This window comes from Pipistrellus kuhlii, unplaced genomic scaffold (assembly GCF_014108245.1).
Source record: "Pipistrellus kuhlii isolate mPipKuh1 unplaced genomic scaffold, mPipKuh1.p scaffold_m20_p_6, whole genome shotgun sequence".
Classification (NCBI taxonomy): Eukaryota; Metazoa; Chordata; class Mammalia; order Chiroptera; family Vespertilionidae; genus Pipistrellus; species Pipistrellus kuhlii.
Window position 1 is genome coordinate 17,139,707 of NW_023425562.1, and position 25,937 is coordinate 17,165,643.

A 25,937-nucleotide genomic window follows, 5' to 3' on the forward strand; every position below is an offset into this window, starting at 1 on the left:
TTTTTAAGGGCAACTTGAATTGTTTTTAAACATTGGGTGAATTCTAAAATGTCAGGATGCTTACACATGCCTGGAGCGGTCAATAGCTAGGTTGTTTTCATGTCATGTATTATCCTGTTACAGTACTTGGGGGTGGGAGCATGCTGGGGGTGGGGGGGGGGGAGTTTCTTTTTGCAGGAGGTGGAGCCATCAATAAAAACAAAAGAGAAAGAGGCTTTCAAGGCTCTGCCTGCCCAGATAGAGGCGGATATAGGAGTTGAGATGTTTCTCTTGAAGTCTCAGGAAAGGGGAGCTTAGCTCTGATGGAGTGCTCAGGACCGGCTTTCCTAAATCCTAGCTTGTTTACCTCAAAGAAATGGGAGAAACTATGTTTCTTCATGTACTTTCAAAGGTCAGATCGAAAATGGTCCATCATCGTTTTAAATAATGGCAAAGCTTGTTATTTCTGGCACATTACAAGTATTGGCATTTTAAAATAAGATTCTTACATCATTTTCTAAGTGTATCCAAGGGAATCTAAATATCATAATGCTTCTATTATCTATTTTAAAAATACATGAACAAGCTCTTCTTTAAAATAAATTTTACCTCATTCTTTTTTCCCTTTCCTTGCCCCTGGACATTTTAATATGAGACTTTAGGCTAGAAAGTTTTATTGATCAGCCTATCATATTTCCCTACAGAAAAATGAAAAATCTTAACTCATCCTTATTTTATTATTGATACAATTTTGAATATCTAATTGCTTTAAACAACATAAAATATTTCAAATTTTGATAAACTATTAACATTAAAGCACATATATTTTTAAAATCCTCACCAGAGGATATGTTTATTGACTTTTAGAGAGAGAGAGAGAAAGAGAGTGAGAGAGAGAGAGAGAGAGAGAGAGAGAGAGAGAGAGAGAAAGAAAGAAAGAAAGAAAGAGAGTAACAGAAAAATATCAATGTGAGAAACATCATTAAGTTGCCTCCCAGATGCACCCATATTGGAGATTGAATCCACAACCTAGGTATCTACCCTGACCAGGACTTGAACCCGAAACTATATGGCATGATGCTCCCAACAACTGACCCCAACTCCCCGACTCCCTGGCCAGGGAAAATCTTTGCTGGAATGGGTTTAAGAAAGGATGGGAGATCCTCTCACTCAAAAGCCTAAAATATGCCACATGTAACCTCGTGTGTTGTTATGAGTTGATTATATGTGTATGTAGTCTTACTGTATTTGGCATGTCTATAAACTTTATATAAATGTATCATATGGCATGTATTCTGCTGCTACAGAATGGGAGAAGCAGAGAAAGGGGGCAGTAGCTGATAGTAGAAGTGAAGATTTAGTAAGATTGGAGAAATAACAGCTACTGTAAGCTTATGGGAGTGACCCCAGCAGAGAGGGGAACATTGATATCATAGAAGATAAGGTATAATTGCCGGAGTGAAGTGATGATCTTGATTAGGTAAGGCAAGATTGGGATATTTTGCCTTAGCCAAGGGACTGGCTTTAGTGAGAAGCTTGGAAAACTCACCATGTATTGGAGGGAAAGGTGAAGAAGAGGTTCTAGATGCTGGTTTGTGACTAGGGTAGATGAGGTGGTGGGAAAACTGTGAAAGTTTTCATCTCATTGCTTCAATTTTCTCCATGAAATAGAAAGCAAGGCCATTAACTGAGAATGATGATTGAGAGGAAGAGGTATAGATTAGAATACAGAAAAGGTATGAAATCCAGAAGAATGGTGGAGGGGAGAAGGATTCATGGCTCTAAGGACCCACTTGAAGTTCCCACTGATGAACTGAAAGTAAAACTAGTCCGTGTGATTGTGTTTTTCTGTAGCCACATTCGGGTGCATGGGTGCTGGCATGGAGGAGGTGGAGAGCTGGCCTGAATTCAGGACTGTGGTTTTAAAAGCCCAGCAAGCAGGACAAAGTGGGAGGCAAGTCTGGGGGTTGAAAGTGTGTGCCCTGAAATTATGATAATAATTGGCTCTGGTAAGAATGGGAGAAATAGATATGTGGACTGAAGAATTGTTGGAGTTAGAGTGCTACAGGGAAATGAGGAACTCTGCGGTGGTGTTGGGAGTGTGATATGTTTGAAATTGTGACTATGAAGAAATTGCAGAGCTTAATAAGGTTCCTGTGATTATGCCCATGGGAGCAGGTGGCTGAGTTAGAGTAGGACAAGATTCTTGGAGGAGAAGGCAAGGAACTGAGAGGCCAGGGTAATGAGAAAACCATCTTAGTACATATTCTAACCACCTAGGATTAAGACAGAAGTGGCATTGGAGTGACTGACAGGAGCACATGATGAAAAAAATGAAGGGGCATGAGAATAAGATGAGGAGTACTGGGTAACATGATTTAAAGCTGCAGGTTAATAGAGAGGAGAGAGGAGATGGTCTGGAAGCAATGTTAGGACACCTACCTCAGCTCCAGGCGCAGGCTCAGGTGCTTATGGTTGAAAATACAGTTGCTACTACTTGAGAGGGAGGAGGGGAAGCAGTGTCCCAGAGGCAAGTCAGGTTTTCTTTAGCGAGAAGGTGAAGGGAACCTGAAGAGACATTCTGAGGTTGAGTTCATAGGGGTTGCCATTTGCATAAATAAAGAAGTGTGGTGGAGAGCTGGAAGGTGGCCCCTGTGATCCTCACCTCCTGGTGTTCATGCCTTTGTGTAGTTTTCCTTGAGTGGGGATGGGACTTGGGATTTGCTTCTGGCCAATCAAGTCATGGCAAAGGTGTCAGGATATATGTGATTACATGTATGTGATTATGTTACATCAGGTTGTAACCAACGTCCTACAGCCAGACTGTCGCCCTTGCCAGCTGCCATATTGTAAGCTTCCTACGGAGAGGTTCACATGGCCCAGAACTGGGGGAGCCAGCAGCCAGCTGGAGACGAAGGCCCTCGGGTCCTGCAGCCTGCAGGGAACTGAATGCCGCCAACAGCCCGGTGAACTTGGAAGCGGATCCTTTCCCAGGCGATCATACGCTGTGATCTTGCAGAGGAAAGCCATGTGTGGACTCCGGAACCACAGAAACTGTGAGCCAAAACATTGGTGTTGTGTTTAAGCTGCTGTGCTATATCCAGCAAGGTTAACTAACACAACAAGGTTAACTAGTACAGATGGGAATGGAAGTTTAGTTATAGCATCACTATTCCATTATTTTAACCCCAACTGAGGTGTATTGTCTAAGAATCCCGTGTTGATCTATTATTAATTATGTTAATAACAAAGAAGTGAGACTTAAAAAGCGAATTTATGACCCTTTTATTCGGGTAACTTCCTATCTCAGCACAGACACCAACTCCTGAACTGTCCCTTTGGATTGCCCTGGGGGTCTTTTTCTTGTTGGGTCAATGCACCTTCGTAATGGGTGAGGCTTTTGACTTCTTTCTAAGGTGGGAGAAAGACAGTTTTAAAAAGGGCTGCTGTCTTCAGGTGCTTTCTGAAGCTGAGAAATTTCAGAAAATAGTACAGATTGCAGAGGAAGATCTGGACATGAATTCCCTTAAAACTAGTCTTGGAAAGTCTTCACAGACCCAGGGGTAAGGGAACAACAAAGAGGACAGTTTTAGAGGCTTTCTGGTAAGAGAGGGCGGAGCTCAGGCTATGATGGAGAACAGCATGGAGCTAAGGGGTGGGCACTGCGTGAAAGGCAGGGGCGGAATAGTTTCAGGGCCATGCAATTTATTTTTCAGCAATGGATGCTTCCACTTTTTCCAATTACAAGTATTGGATTCTGCAAGAACATAGTTAAAACTATTTGGTGAGGGATATAAATCTTACACATGGAAACTAGATAAGAAAATTCAATCTTTGGCCCTCTGATATTAAAATTTATATGAACACATGAAACTTAAAAAAAAAATATCTAACTAGAAAATTAGACACTAAGTGTTCATGGATATGTCTATATCCTTTATATAAGCACTATATAATTAAGATTTCAACTACTTTTGAGTCTGCAAGTCAGATCCTGTCAGGTAACCTGCCATGTATGACCCAATCCTATTAAATTTTAAAGATTTAATAAATTTAATCTTCCAAATGTTCTCAGAAGGAATTCTTAGAAGCACCCTTCAGTAATAAAACACAGTTGGATAATTCATTTATCCAAAATGAACTAGCTGTCTGTGCATACTGTGAGGGTAGCAATGGAAGACTAAGATCTTCGGTAAAAATGGTACCCTCAATGCATAAGCATTCTCTCTTCACAGGAAGAGTGGGAGTAACAAAGGAAATGGAGTCATCTTTCATTATTTCAACTGTTGGCATTTTCATAGTATTTTATTTATTTTGTGCTGGGCTCTTTTTTATTTTTTTAATTAAATCTTTATTGTTAAAAATATTACATATGTCCCCCTCCCTCCTCATTAGCTCCTTCTAACCCCCTTTCCTCTCATGCCCTCACCACCCTATTGTCTGTGTCCATGGATTATGCATATAAGTTCTTTGGTTGATTAAATGCTTGGTTTCAGTTCTACAACAGCAATATCAATATTTATTTATTGAAATATGTTTTTATTTTAGAGATAGAGGAAGAGAGAAGGAGCGAAACATCGATGAGGGAGGAACATCCATTGGGGATCACCCCGGCAACCAGGGCATGTGCCCTGATTAGGATTCAAACTGGCGACCTCTTGGTGCATGGTCCCCATACTCAACCAAGTGAGCCACACCGGCTGGGCCATACCAATATTTATCTTTAAGTAGAGGGCATTAACAGCTTCCAACACGATCTCTAGGAATAATTCGCAGTTCTGCACCGTGCTTTAGGAAAACATTTCCCGCAGTCTGTGCAGGATTTATTCCTATCCCATCATTGGTAATAATGGCACTTGTGGCTGCAGGAACTTTAAACTCTTCTGCTGCAAACTTTAAGACTGCCGTGAACGGTGTGCTTTCAGGAACACTGAGTACTTTGTACGGCAGCCGTGGATCGGACGTCAGGGTGATCTTAAAGGAAACCTTGGACATGGTGGAGCCGGCCTGGGCAGAGACACCGAAGCCCGGAGCTCGAAGCAGTCCCACTTCCGGCGAGGTAAGGCTTCCTGCACACTCAGCAACAGATGGCTTTAGAGCTTTCTAACTGGTCTCGGTGGAACTCCCAACAGAAGTTATTTCCTGGTGGGTGAAAAAGAAAAATTGCATTTTCTGAAACTTTGTAAATGTAAAAGAATTGCGCGCTTCTTGTAAACAATTTCAAATAAAACAATATGAAGTCAAACAAACAGCGTGCAGGCCTACCCCTACCCCAGGGGCGCCTGGTTAACAGGGGTGGCGTAGGTCCTCGAAGGTTCCTTCCAGCTCTGCCGTTCCGCCTCAATCCCTCCCAACAAGGACCATGAACTTTTAGAAACTCGGCCAGCTCTCACCGGAGCGATTTCTGGACCGTCTTGTGCGTTTCTTTCGCCCAATGTATGGCATGCGGCCCCATATGGGGGCGTCCCGCGAAGGCGAGCGCCTCTGAATCTAGTGATCCAGGGCCGGGGGGTGGAGGGGTGGAAGGTGCCGTCCTTATCGATCGGCTTCTTCCCAAAGCAAATTGCTAGCAGCTGAAGTTTAATTTTTGTGCCCCCGGAGGTCCCTCCAGAGAAGGCCCGACTGGTCGCTATTTATGAACACTCACTGGACGCCCCTATACGCCGAACTTTCCCGTGCTTCCCGGGTACCTGTTTGCGAAGAGACGCCAGTTTCTCTCGCGATCATTCCCTCCTCCGCGCAGCCTTTCTCGCCCACCGCACGCGGAGGGGCAGCGCCTGCCTGCGGGGCCGGGTCCCAGGCCGCCACTCGGTCCTCCGCGGGCGCCTGCGCAGAGCGACCTCCCGTCACTGCGGGCGGGAGGCGGGGGCCGCCGGGAGAAAGGAAAGCTGCGGGGGGAGAAGCGGGGGAGGGCCAAACCCTGAAACTACCCGGATGTGGTCTCCGCGCGCGCATGCTCAGTGTCCTCCGACAAGTTGGCAGCGGCACCTCGGCCCTGGTCGTCGTCGCCGCTGCGGTAACGGAGCGGCTCGGGTGGCGGAGCCCGCGCTCGCGCCCTCCCGCTCTGGTGCGGAGGCCCTTCCCGCCCTGGCCTCGGCTCCGCGGCCGCTCAGGGGACGGGAGCGGGTGAGGGGAGCCGGGCGCCCCCGCGAGAGAGGCCCCCGCGGCGGGGCGGCCCGGGAGCTCGAGGCGGCCCGGCTCGCGCGGGCAGCGGCGCGGCGCCGAGGAGGGGCGGCCTGGCCCGGACGCCTCGGGGCGGGGGCCGAGGAGGGCTCCGGGCCGCCGGGGGGAGCGACGGGCCCGGCGCCCTCGCGGACTAGCCCCGGCGGGAGAGCCGACCGCCCTCGCCATCGCCGGAGTCCAGGTAACGCGCCATGTCCCCTCCCCTCTTTCCCCCGGCCCAGCCCGCGCACCCCTCCCGCCCGGGGCGGGCTCCCGGCGGCGGCGGCGGCAGGGAGCGCGCGGGAGGCGGAGGTCCGCGCGGGGAGCGGGCGCGGGCTCTGGGCCGGCCGGGCCAGGGGCCCTTCGGCGGGGCGGGCGGGCCGGCCGGGCCGCGGGGCCTCGCGTCCCTCGGGCCCGGCGTGGGTCCCCCGGTCCCCGGCTCCCCTCGCAGTCGGGCGCAGAACCGAGTTAAACTCGGGGACGGAGTCCCGGCCGCGGCCGCTCCTCTTTGTTGTGTCGCGGAGTTTCCCTGCCCGCCCGGGCCGAGCGCGTCGGGGCGGCCGGAGTGCAGTCAGTGCTGCCTTCGCTGTCTACATGCAAGTTAGACGTGTATTCATTTCTTTTCTCAAGCAGTTTGTTTCCTCTTTGTCCCTTCGTTTCTCCTCCTGGTTGTGCCATTCTAGCTTGTAGGTCCTGGCTCTGATTTATTTACTTTTTTAGTGTTGTGGGTGATGGCTTGCAGGAAACGATCCCGCCCAGCCCCTAATTAAGGGGAAAGAAAGAAAGAAAGAAAGAGAAAAAGAAAGAAAGAAAGAGAAAAAGAAAGAAAGAAAGAGAAAAAGAAAGAAAGGAAGGAAGGAAGGAAGGAAGGAAGGAAGGAAATCGTTTACCCTGTTGCTAGGGCTACACGTACTGGGTGTGAAATTGGTGGAGGGTGGAGGTCAGTGGCTCCATCACTTACCCCAAACTTAGATTTTCAGAGAAATGGGCGTATTTCGTTAACTTGAAAGGTTTCTTGGCGCGTATGGAGAGGTTTTGAAAGGCCCTTCAAGATTGATGGCTGTTTTCACCCCTCGAGCATCCTAGTGATTTTTAAAAGTGAATATGTTTGTTTCTTATTCATTTATTTTGAATTTAATTTCTTTTAAAGAATATATTTTTATTGATTCCAGAGAGGAAGGGAGAGGGAGAGAGAGATAGTCATGTCAATGATAAGAGAGAATCATCATCCATCGGCTGCCTCTGCAGGACTTCCCCGGGGGACCGAGCCCACAGCCCAGGCATGGCCCTGGCCGGAATCGAACTGTGTAACCTCCTGGTTCTAGGCTGCTGCTCAGCCTCTGAGCCGTGCTGGCCTGACTGAATTTAGTTCCTGGCCGGACTGAATTTAGTTCCGAATGCCTAGTTTTTGCATTACACTTTAAGGTGAAACTGCCGGTTGTTTTAGGAATAATAAGTATACAGGTAAGGTATTGTGGAATCATTTACATTTGAATTGACTTTCTAAAGGCCTGTAATCTTGACTAATTTTTATTTAGCAATCTTTGACTTTTGACAGAATTAGCATCCTTTTACTCTCCGTAACAGTTTGATTATTCGGGTACCTTAGTAAAAAAATGCATACTTTCAAAAGTACGTATTTCCTTACAGTAATGTGATTTGGAACATTGTATTTGAATAATTTTTATTGTAGATTTTATAAATTGCCTTTGCCATGCTGAACTGAGTCTAAATATATTTCAGTTGAAAATACAGCATATGAATTCTAGTGTGTAACTTTTCTGCTAAGGATTTAATTTTCCCTTATGGAAAGCTAGTACATGACATTTCAAGTTCTAAATGATTGATATAATTAACATTTAGAAATATGATTCCTTATTAATGTTTCTTTGATAATGTCACGATTTTTATGTGTGTTTTTTTTTAATTGGGTTTATTACAGAACAAATGTAATGCAGGCTGGCCAAGCATTTACTAGCAAGATTTGGAATATCTTTAGGTCTAACAGTGGTGATGAGTTAAGTAGATTTAAGTTGTTGGAGTTAAAACTAAAAGCTTTATAGACAAAATTGATAAACCATTTTGTGAGTCTATTAATAGAAGTGGCATTTTCTTTGCTTTCCAGGTTTTTGGGAAAGGTTGCATCTTCTTTAATGTTTGAAGTGGGAGTGCCTAAGTAGAAACTTCCCTGTTCAGCCAAATGCCTTCATTTTAAATCTTGAGCTTAGGAAAAAATACTTTAAATCAGTTTCAGGTTTAATGAAAATTTCTGCTGAGAAAGTCACTTTGAAATTTTTCAGAATAAGTTTTATATGGATCATTCCTCTACTGCTTGAAGGAATTCTGCTTATACTGGGAGGCAGCAAATCTTTGCAAAAACCTATACTTCACTTTCTTAAACTACGTTTTAGTTTAGTCATATCTCCATTTGTGTATGAATTCTTTATTCTGCATTTCCTTTTAGATTCCATGCCCTCTCTCCCCCACCCCCCAATTAAAGAGCAAGTATAAAACTTAATTTATGCTGTGCAGTCACACTCCAGCTTTCCAGTTTGGAAGCTGTTTTTTTCTGAGTAAGATGGTGTTATAGTAACATCATTAGACACTATGCTAATTGAGCTGTGAATTGCTCAGGCTTCTACTAGGGCAGTTAACCCTATAGAATCTGCTCAGTTCATTATATTTAAAATGTATATTTAAATTTTTTATTTATTTCTTTTAGAGATAGACAGAGAAAGGGACAGGGAGGGAGCGAGAGTGAGAGATAGAAACATCAATAATGAGACTCATCATGGGCTGCCTCCTGCACACATCCCCTCCTGGGGATCCAGCTGGCAACCCCTGACATGAGCCCAGACCGGGAATCAAAAAGTGACCTCCTGGTTCATAGAGCGGTGCTCAACCATTGGGCCACACTGGCTGAACTTATGAAGTGATTTTAAAGTGAATGTTTTTTTAAACATCTTATATAGCCATTTCAGTGCTCATTGTACATGTTGGATTTTCTTTTCTTTCTTTTTTTTTTTTTCCTAGAAGATTGTGTAGTTAGGCAGAGTTATGTTTTCTGTTGTTTTTTTGTTGTTGTTGTTTTTGCTTAAATGATGATTAATGGTGACTCAGATAATGGTTAATCATGTATAAAACTAATTAGTTTCAGTGATTTTATTTCCTACACTAAATGAAAGGAGCTAGGTTAGCATTCAATTTTGTTAAATTATTAAATTTGGGGCTTTTTTTCAACAGTTGATAAGGATTCAATTGTTTTAAAAAGAAATTCAAACAGTTGAAAATTTTGTCTAGATATTCATTTGAGTGACTTTCAGTTTGATACTGTCTACATCATAATATGCCAAAACATATGCTTGACAATGGGTCAGCTTTAGAATTTTTGGATTTATTTCTTGTTCTAAAATGTATAATTTTTGGTGATGAGAAATGTGGCAGAATTTCTGTTTCTTGGGAACAAGGTATTTTGGGTTTCACTTTGACACTATTACATGTTGTGATTGGCATCCAGGAAAATTTATTTTAACCATGAGAGTGGATAAAAATGAGGGTAGTGCTTACTAGTAAAACTAGGATAATAAGTGATCAGAATCTTAAAATTTTAAGTCTTTTAAAAAAAATGTTTTTATTGATTTTTAGAGAGGGATAGAAAGATTAGAGAGGAACATTATGGTCAGTTGCCTTCTGTTTGCTCCTTACTGGGGATCCAAGCCCGCAACCTGGGCATGCTCCCTGACCCAGAATTGAACTGCTGACCTGTTGGTTCCTGGCTGGACATTCAGCCGCTGAGCCACACTGGCTGGGCTACTTTAAGTCTTGATTATTTGCTACTGCAAATCACATCATAGATAAGATACAGTAGAAAGCTACCATAGACTGATTGTAATGAGTATTTATTATTGCATCTTAATTACAATTTAATAATTGTAAATGCCTTTAAACTCAAGAACTATACTTTATTGTTTGTTTTAAATGAGAATTCTTTGCAGTCTGGAAAATTTATAACTCTAGGGTTCATCTTTTCTTTTCTTTTTTTTAAATCCTCACCAGAAGATATTTTTTTCCATTAATTTCTAGAGTTAGTAGAAGGGAGAAGGGGGTGGGAGGAGAGAAACATTGACATGAAAGAGACAAATCGATTGGTTGCCTCCCACATATGCTTTTCTACAGGGGTTGGGGACCCAGCAACTGAAAATTGAACCCGAGACCTTTCAGTCTAACCACTGGGCAAACTGGACGAGGCTGGGGTTCATTTTTTTAATGTTTTTCTTCAGCTCCCAGTATTTAGGACAGTGGTTCTCAATCTTGGCTGCTCTTTGAAATCCCTTTAAAAACCTTGATGGCTAGATTCCACCCCCAGAAATAGTGATTCAGTTGGCTTGGGTTGTAGCCAGGTGAGAGTTCTGAAGTGGTTGAGCTATTAGGGTTCTCTAACTTTTAAAACATTTTTGTTTATTGATTGCTTAGAGAGAGAGGAGAGAGAGAGAGAGAGAGAGAGAGAGAGAGAGAGAGAGAGAGAGAGAGACAGAGACAGACAGACAGCAGTTTGTTGTTCCACTGATGCATTCATTGGTTGTTTCTTGTATATAACACCAACCAGAGATCAAACCCGAAACTTTGGCAGATAGGGGGTGACATTCTAAACAGCTGAGCTACCTGGCCAGGGTAGGATCCTCGATAGCTTCATTTTTTTAACTTTCACTTGTGTCAGCTTTACACTCTAATACCTTGATATACATAACGCACAATGTAATCATCTCACATCTAACTTAATGGGTCCCTTGAAGATATTGCCTCATATATTTTGCTTCCAAGTCTGTCCCCTTCATCTCCTTCTCTCCCCTATTTTCTACTTTTCATTGTTCAATTCGTTTGAACTGTCTGGTAGCAAGTTTTAGGATGCTGCATTTCCGCGATGAGAGGTTGGTATTCACTATTCTAACTGGGAGATTTATCTTTTAAAGCATTCTAAAATACTTACCTGGCTCCTTTTTGAGACTTAGCATTTAAACTACCAAAGGAACTTGTTTTTTATATAGGGGTAGTCTATTTGGAAACCATAAAATTTTCTAGACACCAAATAATCACTTGAATGGTTCCTGAGATGCATGTTGCATTGATTTAACTTTTGCTGACAGGATTTAACTTGAATACTGTGAGAAAGTTGCCCAACAAGCCCAACTAGTTGGTAGTTCTTCAGAGATCATTTGTGTAGGTAGCTTCAGTTCTCCATCTGTATCACCTGAAGCACCTGTCTAAGACCAGTTACATCTCTGTCTCTGGAAGAGCTACTTAAAAAAATTAAAAAATATATTATTTTCTTCCCTTACCATACCTCATTTCAACACACAGGGAGTCAGAATTGGTAATAGAGTAGAGGGGGCATGGGAATCTGTATTACAAAGAAAGTACCTCTTGATTTTAAAGGCTTTGGATATTTTAATATGCTTATCCTATTGCTTCATTTGTTTCAATGCAGTGCAAACTTTATTTTACAATCATTAGTGCACTAGAACAGTTTACTTAAAATTCATCACCCCCAGTTTGCATGTTTAGAATACAAATCTTATTTATGATTTGAATAAAAGGACTGTTAATGAATATTTGTCTTTGTAGTAAGGTATGACTTCTGTATCTTAATGTGGATGAATGTATATGAACTTAAGGTCTTTTTCAAGTCAAAATATATTTCTAAATGGCTCTCTTCTGTCTTGCACTTCTCTGTCTCTCACCCCAACCTTGAAACTAGGCATGGCTCAGGGCTTCTCAATGTTGGCAAAATTGACATTTTGGGCTGGATAAATTTTTGTTGTAGGGGGCTGTCCTTGTTTGGCAGCAGCCCTGGCTTTTACCTGCTAGATGCCAATAATCTTCTGCCTTTCACTTCCCCATTCCAGTTGTGAAAATTAAAATGTCTCTAAATATTGCCAAATGACCCTGAGGGACAAAGTTGCTCTCCTTGAGAACCACTGACATGACCGTATGACTTTGGCCAGTCAAATGTGAGTACAAGGGATGTTCGGCCTTTGAAAGACAGTGCTTGATTATCTTATCTCTTCCCCTGCCATTTAAGGACATATGTAGAGAGGGAGTCTTTGTTAGCTTAATCCCTGAGAGATAACAATGAGCAGTGCTCTCAGTTTGTGCAAAAATATACCTGTGATTTAAGCTACTGATATTTTGGGGTTGGTTGTCATTGCAGCATAGGGTAGTCTAGCCTGACTGATGCATCATGCTAAGATTTAGTTTACTTGTGGACTTTCCATGCTTTCTCATTTATAGTCCCAATTCACTTTAACACATACCTCTTTTAGCATCTATTACTTAAGAGTAATATATTTGAATCTTCTGTATCTGTGGTTATCAGTGTAGTAAGTACTGCTCCTTAAGTGATGTGGCTATTAGTGGGAGGAGCTTTGGTGGATGGGGGCTAGGGATGTCATCTTGCATTGTGAAGGATTTTGAAGAATTGTGTTGCATCCCACAACACTTTCAGATGCCCCAGAAATTCATATAAGAGGAAATATATAATTAACCTAGAATGCAGCTCCATCTTAATATGTACTCAATTTTTCAGAAATGAAGTTTGTATTAATTTGGTTTCTTTCTTTAAAAAAAGAAAAAAAAATCCTATCTAATAAAGATGTAATATGCAAATGGCTTTTACACTGTGAAGCATAACAATTGACCGAGTAAAGATCAGATCGCAGATCAGCAGGAGGGTGGGGCAGTGAGCTTCAGGAGCGGGCAGGGCAGTAAGCTATGGGGTGGGGGTGGGGTGCTCGGCCTATAGGAAGCTACAGGAGGGCAGCAGTGAGCTACTGGTTACAAGCGGGCGGTGGAGAGCTTCAGGAGGGGACAGGGCAGCAAGCTATGGGGGAGGGCAGGAGGGACGGGGGAGCTACAGGAGAATGGGGAGCAGGTGGAGAGTTACTGGAGGGCAGCAGCGAGCTACTGGTGCACGGATTCATGCACAGGGCTACTAGTGTATGTATGAGAGAGGAAGGGAGAAGGAGAGAGAGAGAGAAGCATCAATGATAAGAGAGAATCGTTTACTGGCTGCCTCCTGCATACCCCTTGCTGGGGATCAAGCCTGCATCCTGGGCATGTGCCTTGACCAGGAATCGAACCATGACCTCCTGCCTCCTAGGTTGATGCTCAACCAATGAATCACGCTGGCCAGATTCTTAATTGAAGTTGTTTTGTTTGGGACTTTATCAGGAGTTCACCATTTTGGAAAATCCATGTCACCAACTTTATCACTGTGCTATTTAAGTTACCAAAATAAAACACCTGTAGTTGTCATATTTATGATAATTCTACATATAAGTGCAAGCATCTATCATTTTTATTATATTATCTAAATTTATTGATATGCTGGAACATTTTTGTTAAAATACATACTTTATTATATATTAACTGGCGGCCCAGTGTGCACGAAATCGTGCGCGGTTAGGGTCCCTAGGCCTAGTCTGGCCTCCATTGCATGGCTTCTGTTGCCCTGCGACGCTATGTGAAGCTCTCCGCCCTGGGAAGCTCTGCGATGCTTGCAGTCCCTCACTGCTCCAAGAGGCTCCCCCCTCCCCCCCACGACTGCCCTTCGAAGCTTGCCCCTGGACGGCTCCGTAAGACTCCCCCACCCCACGACTGCTTCCCAAAAATCGCTGCCACTGCCTGGGTGACTGCTCCGCTAAGCTCATGACCAGCCTGCCACCTCCACTCATCAGTCCCCAGTCCCACCCCGTCGCCAGCCCCCCCTCATGGTGAGCAGCTTGGTGGCTGGGGGAGAGGGGGGACCGAGAGGTGCTCAATGAACTTCATGGTGACCGGTCGCCCGTTAAGTCGTGATGGCATCTAGCTCTTTATATATATTAGGATCTTTTTCTCCTTTAACAATTATGGCATTGTTAAAATTTTTTAAATATGCCAAATAGGTTAGAATTGTTTCAAGAAGGCTAATGATGATATAAATTATTAGTTACAAAATGAGATGTTGGTCTGATAGAGTTGAGAACTTTTTCATTATGTGATGCTTATTTTGTATCTGAAGTGATTTGCACATAGTAGGTAGATACAGTGTTGGATTGGTTAATTTGTGGTTTCAGATTGTTTTTATGTACATTGTTGCATTTGGTTACCATAACAAGTCTGTAAAGTTAGCAAGGCATGTATTTTTCCCATTTTATAGATGAGAGACTTGAAGGAGGTGTTAACTTGCTTCAGTCATGCTGCTAGAACTTCAATTAGAACATATAATTTTATTTTACCAACTAGTGCCCTTGTCTACGTCATTACATATCACTCTTTAAAAAATTATAATGTAGAGCTATTTAAAGTACGAAAACATCTGTACGCCTGTGCTGTTATTTCTTGTACAAGGAACTTATGATGTTTTAGGCACTTGTCATAGGAATACAACAAAGACAAACTCATGAAAAAGCTTTGTTTAAGGAAGCAAAGAGATTTTCATTAGTTTTCAAAGATATGTGCAATTAAAACAGTTTTTGAGATACCATTAGGCCCAAAGATAACTTAGGTTTTAGAAATGATAACATCTAATGGTGAGGTTATATTGAAATAGTTATACTTAAACACTTTCAAATTGGTACAGATCTTTTGAAATGTAATATCAGAAAATGAGTTTAACCGCAAAGTATTTGCACTATTCAAAATTATTGCAAGGAAATCTACAGTCAACCCACAAACTTTTACCTGGTATATGTTAGGAACTGCATGGTGCTGGGAATTTTTAAGATGAGAAAGCATTGCTCCTTTCTTGAACTTCTAACAGAGTGTGAGACAAATACATAATCAACTAACTATAATACTGTGCATTTTAATTGGGGTATGTTTCAAATTTATGGTAGGGATCAAGTGCTATACAGGGAACGTACAGTAAACAGGCCAGGGAAGTAATTCTTCTAGGATTGGGAGAAGAGAGAGTGCGTTAGGGTGTGGTCCTGGAAAAACTGAGATATTTAAATGGCGCCATAGGCTGACACCTGATTTCTGACCAGAAACTCTGCGGGCCAGAAGGGAAAGGCATGAAGTAATCAAGGTAAAGGATCTGAGACCAAGATTACTATATCCAGCAAGGCTATCATTCAAAATAAACGGTCATATAAAGAGCTTACCAAACCAAAAAAAAAAAGGCTGAAGGAGTTCATCATTACCAAGCCAGCATTACAAGAAACGCTAAAAGGATTACTGAGAAGAAGAAACAGAAAGAAACCTAGTCATACAGAATTAAAATGGCTATAAGTACCTCTCAATAATAACCCTAAATGTAAATGGATTAAATGCTCCAATGAAAAGCTGTAGGGTAGATTAATGGCTATATAAACATGACCCAAGTGCTAGTATATGCTGTCCACAAGAGACCCACCCCAAAACAAAAGACACACCCAGGATGAAAGTGAAGAGTTGGAAAAAAATTTCCCAAGCAAATGGGAAAGAAAACCCCCCCACAAAAAACGAGTAGCAATACCCGTATCCGGTAAAATAGACTTTAAAGGCACCATGCTAAGGTAAATAGCCCAGTCAATGAAAGATAAATATCATAGGACCTCTTTTGTGGAATATAATGAACAACAAACTGATGAACAAAAATAGAGCCATAGGGGGAAATATACTAGAATATAAAAAAAAGTAACCCTATTGTTTGCAGGTTTTTAATATTTCCTACAACTTTTGTGATATCATACTATGTTAGTACCGTTTTGGTAATATTATTATACTTAAAATTTGTTTATTCTTGAAATATTAGTGTATATTGCATGTAATATATATAAGATCATTTTCTTGAATAATTAGTGTTTATTACATGTAATATACTTAAAATCATTTTTATTGAGATATTAATGTTTATTTCATGTAACATAAGATCGTTTTGCTTGAAGTGTTAAGGTTTATTTTGTGTAACATATTTAAAGCCTTTTTAAAATAAAGAAAGGAGATCGATAGAAATGACTGAGGTAAAGAATTATGTAACTTTATGAGAGAACGTAGGGGTAGTGAAAGAGAGAGGGAAGTCAAAGATGATTTACCAAGCTTTTCCAGTGTTGGTAATTGAATGGAATTAATGCTTTGGAAATAAAGGTCATCAAAAAAGGAACAGATTTTGGTATAGATTGTTGAGTTAGTTTATTTATTTGGTGTTGGGGGTGGGTTTTTTAAATTACCGTATTTTTCGGACCATAAGACGCACTTTTTTCCCCCCAGAAGTGGGGGGGAAAAGTCCCTGCGTCTTATGGTCCAAATATAGCCTACACATATACTTTTAAAAAAAAAGTTTTTTTACTTGCTCAGCTCTGTGTGGTCTCTGTGCTTGCCCGGCTCTAAAATGGTTCTAAATGCTGCTGTTTACTTTACGGGGTTGATTACATGTGTTTATGACTGTGATGTTGGGTTTTAATGCACATAAAATATTTTAGGACACTATTTGTTGCAGAATCTTTTTTTCTTCATTTCCCTTCTCTAAAAACTGGTGCTTCTTATGGTCCGGTGCGTCTTATGGTCCAAAAAATACGGTATATTTTATTGATTTTTTACAGAGAGGAAGAAAGAGGGATAGAGAGAAACATTGATCAGCTGCCTCTTGCACACCCTCTACTGGGGATGTGCCCACAACCAAGGTACATGCTCTTGACTGGAATTGAACCCGGGACTTCTCAGTCCGCAGGCTGATGCTCTATCCACTGAGCCAAACTGTTTTCAGCAGGGGGTGGATTTTTAAAGATTCAAGTAAAGAGTAAAGGAAAATAAAAGTGAAATAAGCATGGAATGCGACTACATCTATACTAATAAAAGCCTAGGTGGTCCTCCAGTGTGATGTCACAAGATGGCTGCGTGCACAGCAGAGGCAGAGCCTGGTGGCTGCTCCATGCAGTGAGGCCTGGGGTTCCGGCGGAGGAGGCTGGTCCTGGCATTTCCCCTGCCAAGCACAGAGGAGGCAGGTCCCGGCAGTTAAGGCAGGTTGTGGCAGGGAGGGCAGTTGTGGGCAATCAGGCTGGTAGGGGAGTGGTCAGGGTGTGATCAGGCTGGCAGGCAGAAGTGGTTAGGGGCAATCAGGCAGGCAGTCAGACAGGTGAGCAGTAAGGAACCAGTGGTCCCAGATTGTGAGAGGGATGTCCAACCCAACTGCTGATTTAGGCCTGATCCCATGCAATTTGGACCTAAATCGGCAGTCATCATTACCCAAGGGATACCAGATTGGAGAGGGTGCAGGCCGGGCTGAGGGACATCCCCCCCCCCCCCCCCCCCCAATGCACGAATTTCGTGTTCTGGGCCTCTAGTCAACCAATAAAGAAAAACAACTGAAAGTGTAGCCTACACTCCAGCTTTATGTAATTTATTCTTAGACCAATGGCCTTTTCATATTCCATATTGGAACTTGAACTCAGATAAGTTACTTTAGTTTCATACATATAAGTATAGATTCTTCATTAATATTTATTTATTTAAGCCTTTATTTTGGAATACTTTTAGATTTACAGAAAAATTTCAAAGATTAAACAGTTTCCATATACCCAGTTTCAATTTCCCTTAATTTCACTTTCCTTTAATGCTATTATTTGTTGATATTAAGAAACCAACATTGCCACATCATTATTAACTAAACTTCAGGTTTTATTCATATCTCACTAGTTATTCAATTAAATGTTTTTTTTTCTGCTTCAGAATCCAATCTACAATACCACATTGCATTTAATTGTTCTGTCTCCTTATAATTCTCTGATTTGTGCCATTTTTCTGTCTTTGACTTTGAAGCAGAATTTGTCAGGTACTTTGTAGAATGTCCTTCAATTTGAATTTATTTGCTGTTTTTCTCATGATTAGATTGGGTTATTGGGTTTTGATCATTAATATTTATTTTCTACTAGAGGCCTGGTGCACAAAAATTGTCCACAGGTAGGTTGCCTAGGCCTGGCTGCCGATTGGGGCCTTCTGGCTGCTGACTGGGGCTTTCCTTTGTTCCATGCCACCCCCTGGTGGTCAGCACAAGTCATTGTGAGCGATCAAACTCCCGAGGGGACACTTTGCATATTAGCTGTGTGTGTGTGTGTGTGTGTGTGTGTGTGTGTGTGCATTTTTGTGTTTTTTTGTTTGTTTGTTTGTTTGTTTGTTTTTAAATAATCGCCCTGGCCTATGTGGGTAAGTTGGTTGAGCATTGTCCCATGCACATCCCATGATCGTGTTATGGGTTTGATCTCCAGTAGGGGGTGTGCAGGAGGCAGCTGATCATGTTTCTCTCTCATTGATGTTTCTCCCTTCCTCTCTCTAAAAAATAATTTAAAAAACAATTGAAAAAGGAGAAAGTAATTTACCCTGTTGCTTTCACAGATAAAAACTACTGAGGAATTCAGTGTCATTTTTAAAAAATATATTTTTTAATTCTTAGTGTGTGTGTGTTGATTGACTTCAGGGAGAGGAAGTGAGAGGGAGGTAGAAACATCAGTGAGAGAGAAACATTGATCAGCTGCCCCCTGCACACCCCCTGCTGGGGATTGAGCCCACAACTTGGGCATGTACTCTGACTGGGAATTGAACCAGTGACCTCTTGGATGATGCTTAACCAACTGAGCCACACTAGCTGGGCCAAGAATATGTTTTTATTAATTTTTAGAGAGAGGGGAATGAACAGTGGAAGGAGGGAAGGAAAAGGGAGGGAAGAGAGCGAGAGGGAGAAAGAGAAAAAGAAAATCAGTGTGAGAAGGAAAACATTGGTGGGTTGCCTCCCTTATGCTCCCCAACCAGGATTGAACTTGTGACCTAGATATGTGCCCTGGCTGGGAATTGAACCCACAACCTTTTGGTTTACTGGCCAGGGCTCAGTGATCTTTTCTTCTTTTTTAATAACTTTATTGAGATATAATTTACAAACTATAAAATTCATCCTTTTAAAGTATACATGTTAATGGTTTTCACTAGAATGATAGAGTTGTGCATCACCTCTCTCGATCTTAGAACATTATCATTACCCCAGAAAGATACTTCATACCCATTAGCAGTCACTCCTCAGTCCTCTTCCCATATCCTCTGGCAACCACTGTTCTGCTTTTTGTTTTTATGGATTTGCCTATTCGGGATAGTTCATATAAATTGGGTTATATAATATGTGACCATTTGTGACTGACTTCTTTCATTTAGCATGTTTTACAGGTTCATCCATGTTGTAGTATGTACCAACACTTAATTCCTTTTTATGACTGAACAAGAGGCCTGGTGCACAAAATTCGTGCAAGGGTATGGTCCCTAGGCCTGGCCTGCAATTAGGACCATCTTCCCCAGCTACCTGCAGCCAGCCAACAACAACCCCCCCACTCCCACCCCCCACCACCTACCTGCCTCGGATCCCTGTTTATCATTGGGTGATCAGAGCCTGATGGCCAGGGGAAGGGACCAAGAGGTTGGCCGTTCCTGCCCGCTTGCCAGCCCTGCCCCCGCTGCGGGTTGCCCTCTGTGTGTGGGGCGACTGGTAGGGTGGGGGCCTTGGTCTGGTGCCACCCGTGTCCCCCACCAGCCACTTCAAGTTTCCTGTTCACCATTGGGCAATCAGAGCCTGCCAGCCAGAGAAAGGGACTGAGAGGTGGTCAGTGAGCCTCATAGTGACTGGTTGAACAGTTCTGATTCTTCCGTTAGGGTCAATTTGCGTATTACCCTTTTTATTATATAGGATAGAGGCCCGGTGCATGGACAGGGCCTGGCTGTCCTGTCCTGATGGTGATCCCGGATTGGGGTGGGGTTCCCACTGTGGGGGTGAGGCACCAGGGATGGTTTGCAGGCTGGCAATGCCCCCTATCTGGGTGGGGGTCCTGGGTGGGGGCAGGGCTGGCCGTGGTGAGGGACTGGGGGTGGTTTGCAGGTCAGCCATACCCCCTATCAGGGTGGGGTTCCTCCTGGGGGCGGGCACGGTCAGGGCAAGGCCATGGTGGTTCTGCGGTTTGGGTCACTGGGCTTTTATTATATAGGATAATATTACATTGTATGGATGTATTCATTTGTACATTTTCAGTTGATGGACATTTGGGTTGTATTTACTTTTTGGACATTATTAATGCTGTTGCTATGAACATTTTTTACAGGTTTTTATGTGGACATAGGTTTTCAGTAATCTTGGGTGGAATTGCTGGGTCATAGGGTAATTCTTCGTTTAACATTTTGTGGAATTGGCAGATAACTTTCCAAAAGTGGTTGCACCATTTAGCAATCATACTAGCAATGTATGAGAGTTTGATTTTCTCCCCACCCTTGCCAGTACTTATTGTATATCCTTTTCGAAAAAAAATCTTTTCTAGCTTGTTATTTTTTTTTTTAATTGTTCTTTTTAAATCTTTATTTTTGAAAGATTTATGTCCCCCTTTCCTCCCCATTGATCTCTTCTGGCCCACCCTTATTGCTTGCTCCAGGCCTTCATTATCCTATTGTTTGTGTCTATCATTTAAAAAAATGTCTTGTGAATTTATTGGGTAAGATTGGTTAATAAAATTATGGGATTCAGGTGCTCAGTTTTATAATATAGTATCTGTATATTGTATTATGTGTTCATTACCCAAAGTCAGGTGTCCTTTCATTACTATTTATCCATCCTTTACCCTCTTTTATGTCCCCTCATTTCACTTTCCTTCTGGTAATCATAGTTGTCTGTGTCCATGAAATTTTTTTAATCTCATCACCTTTTTTACTTAGTCCTCTTTCCTCTGATAGCTTGTCGATCTGTTTTCCATATTTGTTAGTCTGTTTCTATTTTGTTTATTTTGTTCATTAGATTCTTTTTTTTTTTAATATATTTTATTGATTTTTTTACAGAGAGGAAGGGGGAGAGAGAGAGAGAGAGCTAGAAACGTTGATGAGAGAGAAACATTGACCAGCTGCCTCTTGCACACCCCCTACTGGGGATGTGCCCGCAACCAAGGTACATGCCCTTGACCGGAATCAAACCCGGGACCTTTCAGTCTGCAGACCGACGCTCTACCACTGAGCCAAACCGGTTTCTGCTTGTTCATTAGATTCTTAGTAAAAGACAAATCATATGGTATTTGTCTTTCTTTGTATATCCTTTTGATTTATCCAATCTAGTGGGTGTGAAGTGGTGTCTCCTTGTGGTTTTGATTTGCATTTCCCTTAATGATTAATAATTGAGCATTTTTCATGTGCGTATGGCCATGCTTTGTAGAAATTAGTTTTAAAATCCTTTGCCCATGTAAAAGTTTTTATCTTTTTATTGTTGTCAGTAGTCTCTTTGAACAAAGATGGGTGTTATACACTGATAAACGACATTCGTATTAGGTGACAGTGAATTTTTCATGTGTGTTAGTGATAGACTATTAGGTTTAACTAGTTTATATATCAAGAATATTTTTAAGTCCTAAGTATTTCTTTTTTAAAAGTCCTAAGATTTTACTTTATGGTGATTAGTACATGCTCAATAAAGCTTGATTGAGCATGCCTCTATAATAATGAGATGGATTAATTTTAATATTTTTGGAATGTCAAAAACAGCAACATTTTAAGTCATTTAAAAATCTAAACATCAATTTAAAAATAATCTATTGATTTCAGAGAAGAAGGGAGTGGGAGAGAAAAATAGAAACATCAATGAGGAGAGAGAATCATTGATTGGCTGCCTCCTGCATGCCCCTCCTGGGGATTGAGCCTGTAACCTAGGCATGTGCCCTTGACTGGAATCGAATCCGGGACCCTTCAGTACACAGGCCGACCCTCTATCCACTGAGCCAAACCAGCTAGGGCTAAGCACCAAATTTTAATTATGTGCATTGAATCTTTGACTTAACTGGAGCAATTCCAACTTTCCCAAGTAATTGAATTTACTTTATAAACTGTGTTCTAATGTCTGTCTTTTTTTTTTTTTTTTTTTTAAGGTTATCCTGAATACCACATGTTTAACAATTTTCCTTGTGACATTAGCCCGTGTTTTCCACTGCCTCCAAAATATCAAAATTGCTCTGGAAATTGGGGACATACTTGACTTAAAAGAAATAACTTTAACAAATGGACAATATGTCTATTACAAATACACCAACAAGCAATGATGCCTGTCTGAGCATTGTACATAGTTTGATGTGCCATAGACAAGGTGGAGAGAGTGAAACATTTGCAAAAAGAGCAATTGAAAGTTTGGTAAAGAAGCTGAAGGAGAAAAAAGATGAATTGGATTCGTTAATAACAGCCATTACTACAAATGGAGCTCATCCTAGTAAATGTGTTACCATACAGAGAACATTGGATGGAAGGCTTCAGGTTAGTCTTGTGCTTGAGTTTTCATATATCTTCTGTAGTGGCAGATTAAAAAAGAAATTGTCATTCCCTTTTAGTTTCTTTGGGATATTTTAATTCTTGCCCCATCTCTTTAGATATTATACATCCGGTACCAATACCCACTATGGGAATATATGGAAGAATATGTATTCCATATAATAAAGACATTTTTTAAGTTGTTTAACATTCTGACTAAAAAGTTAAATGTAGAAAATTTGGAACATAAAAATAAAAGGCAGAAGAAAACCCATACCTTTAGCATTTTGGTATTCATTCTTGTTGCATTTTATGGTTTGTTTGTTTTTTTGTTTTTTTTTTGGTATTATTTTCACATTTTGGAAACCTGAGTTATACTTGTGATTTTTTTTTTTAAATAATTTAGAAATCTGATAATGTATGTTTGGTACTTTTATATAAAAAATCAAGCAGAATTCAAGGATATCTTTAAAACTTAAGTTAAAAAGCTTATATTTGACAAATTTTCTTTACCTTTTATTTTAACTGGTCACTTTTTTTTAATGTAGAACTACATAATATTTCTTTTGTCTTTAATATTTTTAAAGGAACATGTCATTAGATTTAACATTTTTATTTCTAGATTTTATGCATAATTTCCACAACAAAGCCATACTTTTTTTTTTGCATTTTAAAACCTGAGCACAGGACTTGAAATCATACCTAAGTTCCCTGCTTTGTGACCATGGCCAAGTAAGTTATTTTGAGCTTTAGTTTTCTCATTTATGAAATGGAGATTAAAAAACTGACTTTATAGGATTGTAAGGATTAACTGAAGACACGGATAAAGTGCCTTGTATAATGTATGGTTCATACCTGATGTTCAATAAATGGTTGTTTCTTTTTCCTAGGTGGCAGGCCGGAAAGGATTTCCTCATGTAATCTATGCCCGTCTCTGGAGGTGGCCTGATCTTCACAAAAATGAACTAAAACATGTTAAATATTGTCAGTATGCATTTGACTTAAAATGTGATAGTGTCTGTGTGAATCCATATCACTATGAACGAGTTGTATCACCTGGAATAGGTAAGTAAACTTTGCTTTTTTCCTTAGAAGCACAAGGGGAAAACATCTCAATAGTGTTTTAATTTTTTTTAAATTAAATTATAAATGTAGAGGTGGACTTCAATAAAAGTTAAAGAGACAGACATTCTTAATGAAATATAAATATTGAAATTTCAACTTTGGAACACACTTGTATTTTGGTTGCTAAAACTAAATAATTGGTATTTTGCCCATTTAGAATATTGTTTTGGAAAATAAGATGAAAAGCATGATAAAGTTGAATATTTCATGTATTATGATAGCATTTATTCTTGAAATGGTTCATGAAGTTTTGACTTTGGTTTACTATTTACATTTAATAATTTAAAATATAATGGAAAATATTTGCATGGTAATGATTAATGTTTCATTTCTTTTCCCCTTTTAAAAATGAAGATCTCTCAGGATTAACATTGCAGAGTAATGGTAAGTAACCGGTTTCTTGTAACTTTCTCTGTGTTTTTTTTTAATTTTTTTATTTTTTATTCAGTCTCCTCTATTTTTCATTTACTTAGAAATTGTAGATTCTGATAACATTTACCACAAAACGTCCTGCCCCTTTGGAAATGTAGGTTTGGGTGTTGCATGCATCAGCATTTAAAACTGGATTTAAATAAGCTGTTGGTGCTTTTATTTGAACTGCTGTTTATGAACTAAAATAGTATAAAAATATAATAGGGAATCATAAAACATACAAAGGAAGAATATTTTTTTTTAATAACTTACAATTGGTTATAAATTGTTAAAACATGTGGTATTCAGGATAACCTTTTGGAAGAAAATCTAACAGAGCTGGTTTAAATGGGTATAAATACCTGGTAATGTTTGGTAATTTGGAATCTTATATTAACATGAAAAATTCTAGTATTCTCATTTTTCTTCATTTCAGCTTAACTTATTTTTATGAATGATAGGTAATTTTAGAATGATTTTAAACTATATATATAAATATTTTTTCAGTCTTGTTACATTTTGAGTAAATTAAGCAAAGGCACTTTAAAGTATATGCTGATCACAGATGATCTAGTCCAGTGGTTGGCAAACTCATTAGTCAACAGAGCGGCAAGCTGCTGTTTGCCAACCACTGATGTAGTCCTACTTTAAAAAGGAAAAGTGTTTTGAGGTGGGGAAATGCAACAGGGATCTGTTAAAACTTTAGCTCTGTTATTTAGAACATGTTAATAAACTCAAAATTCTAAGAACTAATTAATTTGCAGAGAAACTCTGGTGAAGAGCCACTGTCACCTTAAAAAGGTGTGCCATTGTTCTGGGGGAAGTTAGTAGCTCACTACCTCTTCTGTTGCAGAATCTTTGAGGTGGTTCAGAAATATCTTCTGACCTTAAACAAAACTTAGGAAGACCATGAAAGTCCACTTGTTTTTATTCTCTACTTTTCTTTTGTGCCATTAGTAACAGAAGAATACTCTAGTGCCTTTTGGTACTTATTAATGGTTATTAGGTTTCTTCAAACAATTGATTGGTAATAGAAGCTGTTGTGATGGTCTGGGAAGGGACCCAGAGTGGTTAAAGCCCTGTCACCATAGATATTGATACCATGTCACTTCCCATCATCACCGTTCTCCATCCGTATTTTTTGGAGAATTAAAGCATTTAGCTTAAGGAGTGTTAGGGGTTGGGAAACTGTAGTGATAGCTATATTAGAATCTCCTTTGGAGGTGCTTTTGAGGGGTTCTAATTCTGTAGACCCTTTACACTCTTCCCCTATCTTAACCCTTTGCACTCCGAACCATTCTGGACATTGGCTACCAGCTACTCGACGCTACTTTGCGGCGGACACGTGTGTTGAAATAACTCAGTTCCTCATAATCACTAATAAACTGCAATGTCCCCCCTGAGAGGGGACATCCGAGTGATATGCTAGAATTCCGATGTCCCCAGAGAGGGGACAGCGGAGTGCAAAGGGTTAAAATACTGCTGTTACTGAGTACCATTATTTGGGTTAGGATTTTTCTGTCTGGTCCTAAACCTTAAGGGATATTCAGTATATTTTAACTTTCAAAGACTATGTTACTTAATAATTCTAGATCCTGGAATTGGATAGCTATCAGATCTGACTCATAATTTTATCATGTGTGAAATTAGCAAAAGGATATAGCTCAGTGCTCAATCTCAATTTGTCTCATCTGGATAGTTTCCCCAGATATTTGATTTTTGTATGCCTCATATTATATATTTAAGGTAATTGTTATTTCTAAGTTAAGTAAGGACTATCTCTTCAGAACCATTGCTAGAAGTTGTTGGAATATAGACTATTTTCAAATTTCAAGGGGTCAGTCAAATTGATTGATAAAGTATATCTGATGCCACTACCTCTAAATAAATAGCTTTTGCTGATAAAGTAGTATGCTTTTTAAATATTATATAAAAAAAAACCCTCTGAATTATTTACACTCTATTAATTTTAGGTATTATTATAAGATTTTTTTTCCCTA

At 40.6% G+C, this 25,937-nt stretch overlaps 2 protein-coding genes across 6 annotated transcripts in view; one reads left to right on the top strand and one right to left on the bottom strand.

Moving 5' to 3' along the window:
- Positions 1 to 3,708: 3,708 nt before the first annotated feature.
- Positions 3,709 to 6,330, bottom strand: LOC118707874 (ubiquitin-fold modifier 1). 4 transcript variants are annotated; one of them, XM_036418718.2, is made up of 3 exons: positions 5,670 to 5,808; positions 4,695 to 5,121; positions 3,709 to 4,516 (listed from the first exon to the last, which is right to left on the bottom strand). In XM_036418718.2, the coding sequence occupies exon 2, from the start codon at positions 4,972 to 4,974 to the stop codon at positions 4,717 to 4,719; it is 258 nt and encodes an 85-aa protein (XP_036274611.1). In that variant the 5' UTR covers positions 4,975 to 5,121; positions 5,670 to 5,808; the 3' UTR covers positions 3,709 to 4,516; positions 4,695 to 4,716. The 4 variants fall into 4 exon arrangements, with proteins under 4 accessions (XP_036274611.1, XP_045430821.1, XP_045430819.1 ...); XM_045574863.1 differs by lacking the exon at positions 3,709 to 4,516 and adding an exon at positions 5,910 to 6,330 and having other exon boundaries at positions 4,975 to 5,121; positions 5,670 to 5,805; XM_045574865.1 differs by having other exon boundaries at positions 4,503 to 5,121.
- SMAD4 (SMAD family member 4) overlaps positions 6,208 to 25,937 on the top strand; it is a 42,497-nt gene continuing 22,767 nt past the window's right edge. For both annotated transcript variants that reach the window (XR_004984409.2, XM_036418715.2), the window contains exons 1-4: positions 6,208 to 6,343; positions 22,029 to 22,407; positions 23,292 to 23,466; positions 23,881 to 23,910. Coding sequence is in view for 1 of the 2 variants with exons in the window: in XM_036418715.2 (XP_036274608.1) it covers positions 22,159 to 22,407; positions 23,292 to 23,466; positions 23,881 to 23,910 (454 nt within the window). In the remaining variant the exon portion in view is untranslated. The remainder of the gene's footprint in view (positions 6,344 to 22,028; positions 22,408 to 23,291; positions 23,467 to 23,880; positions 23,911 to 25,937) is intronic.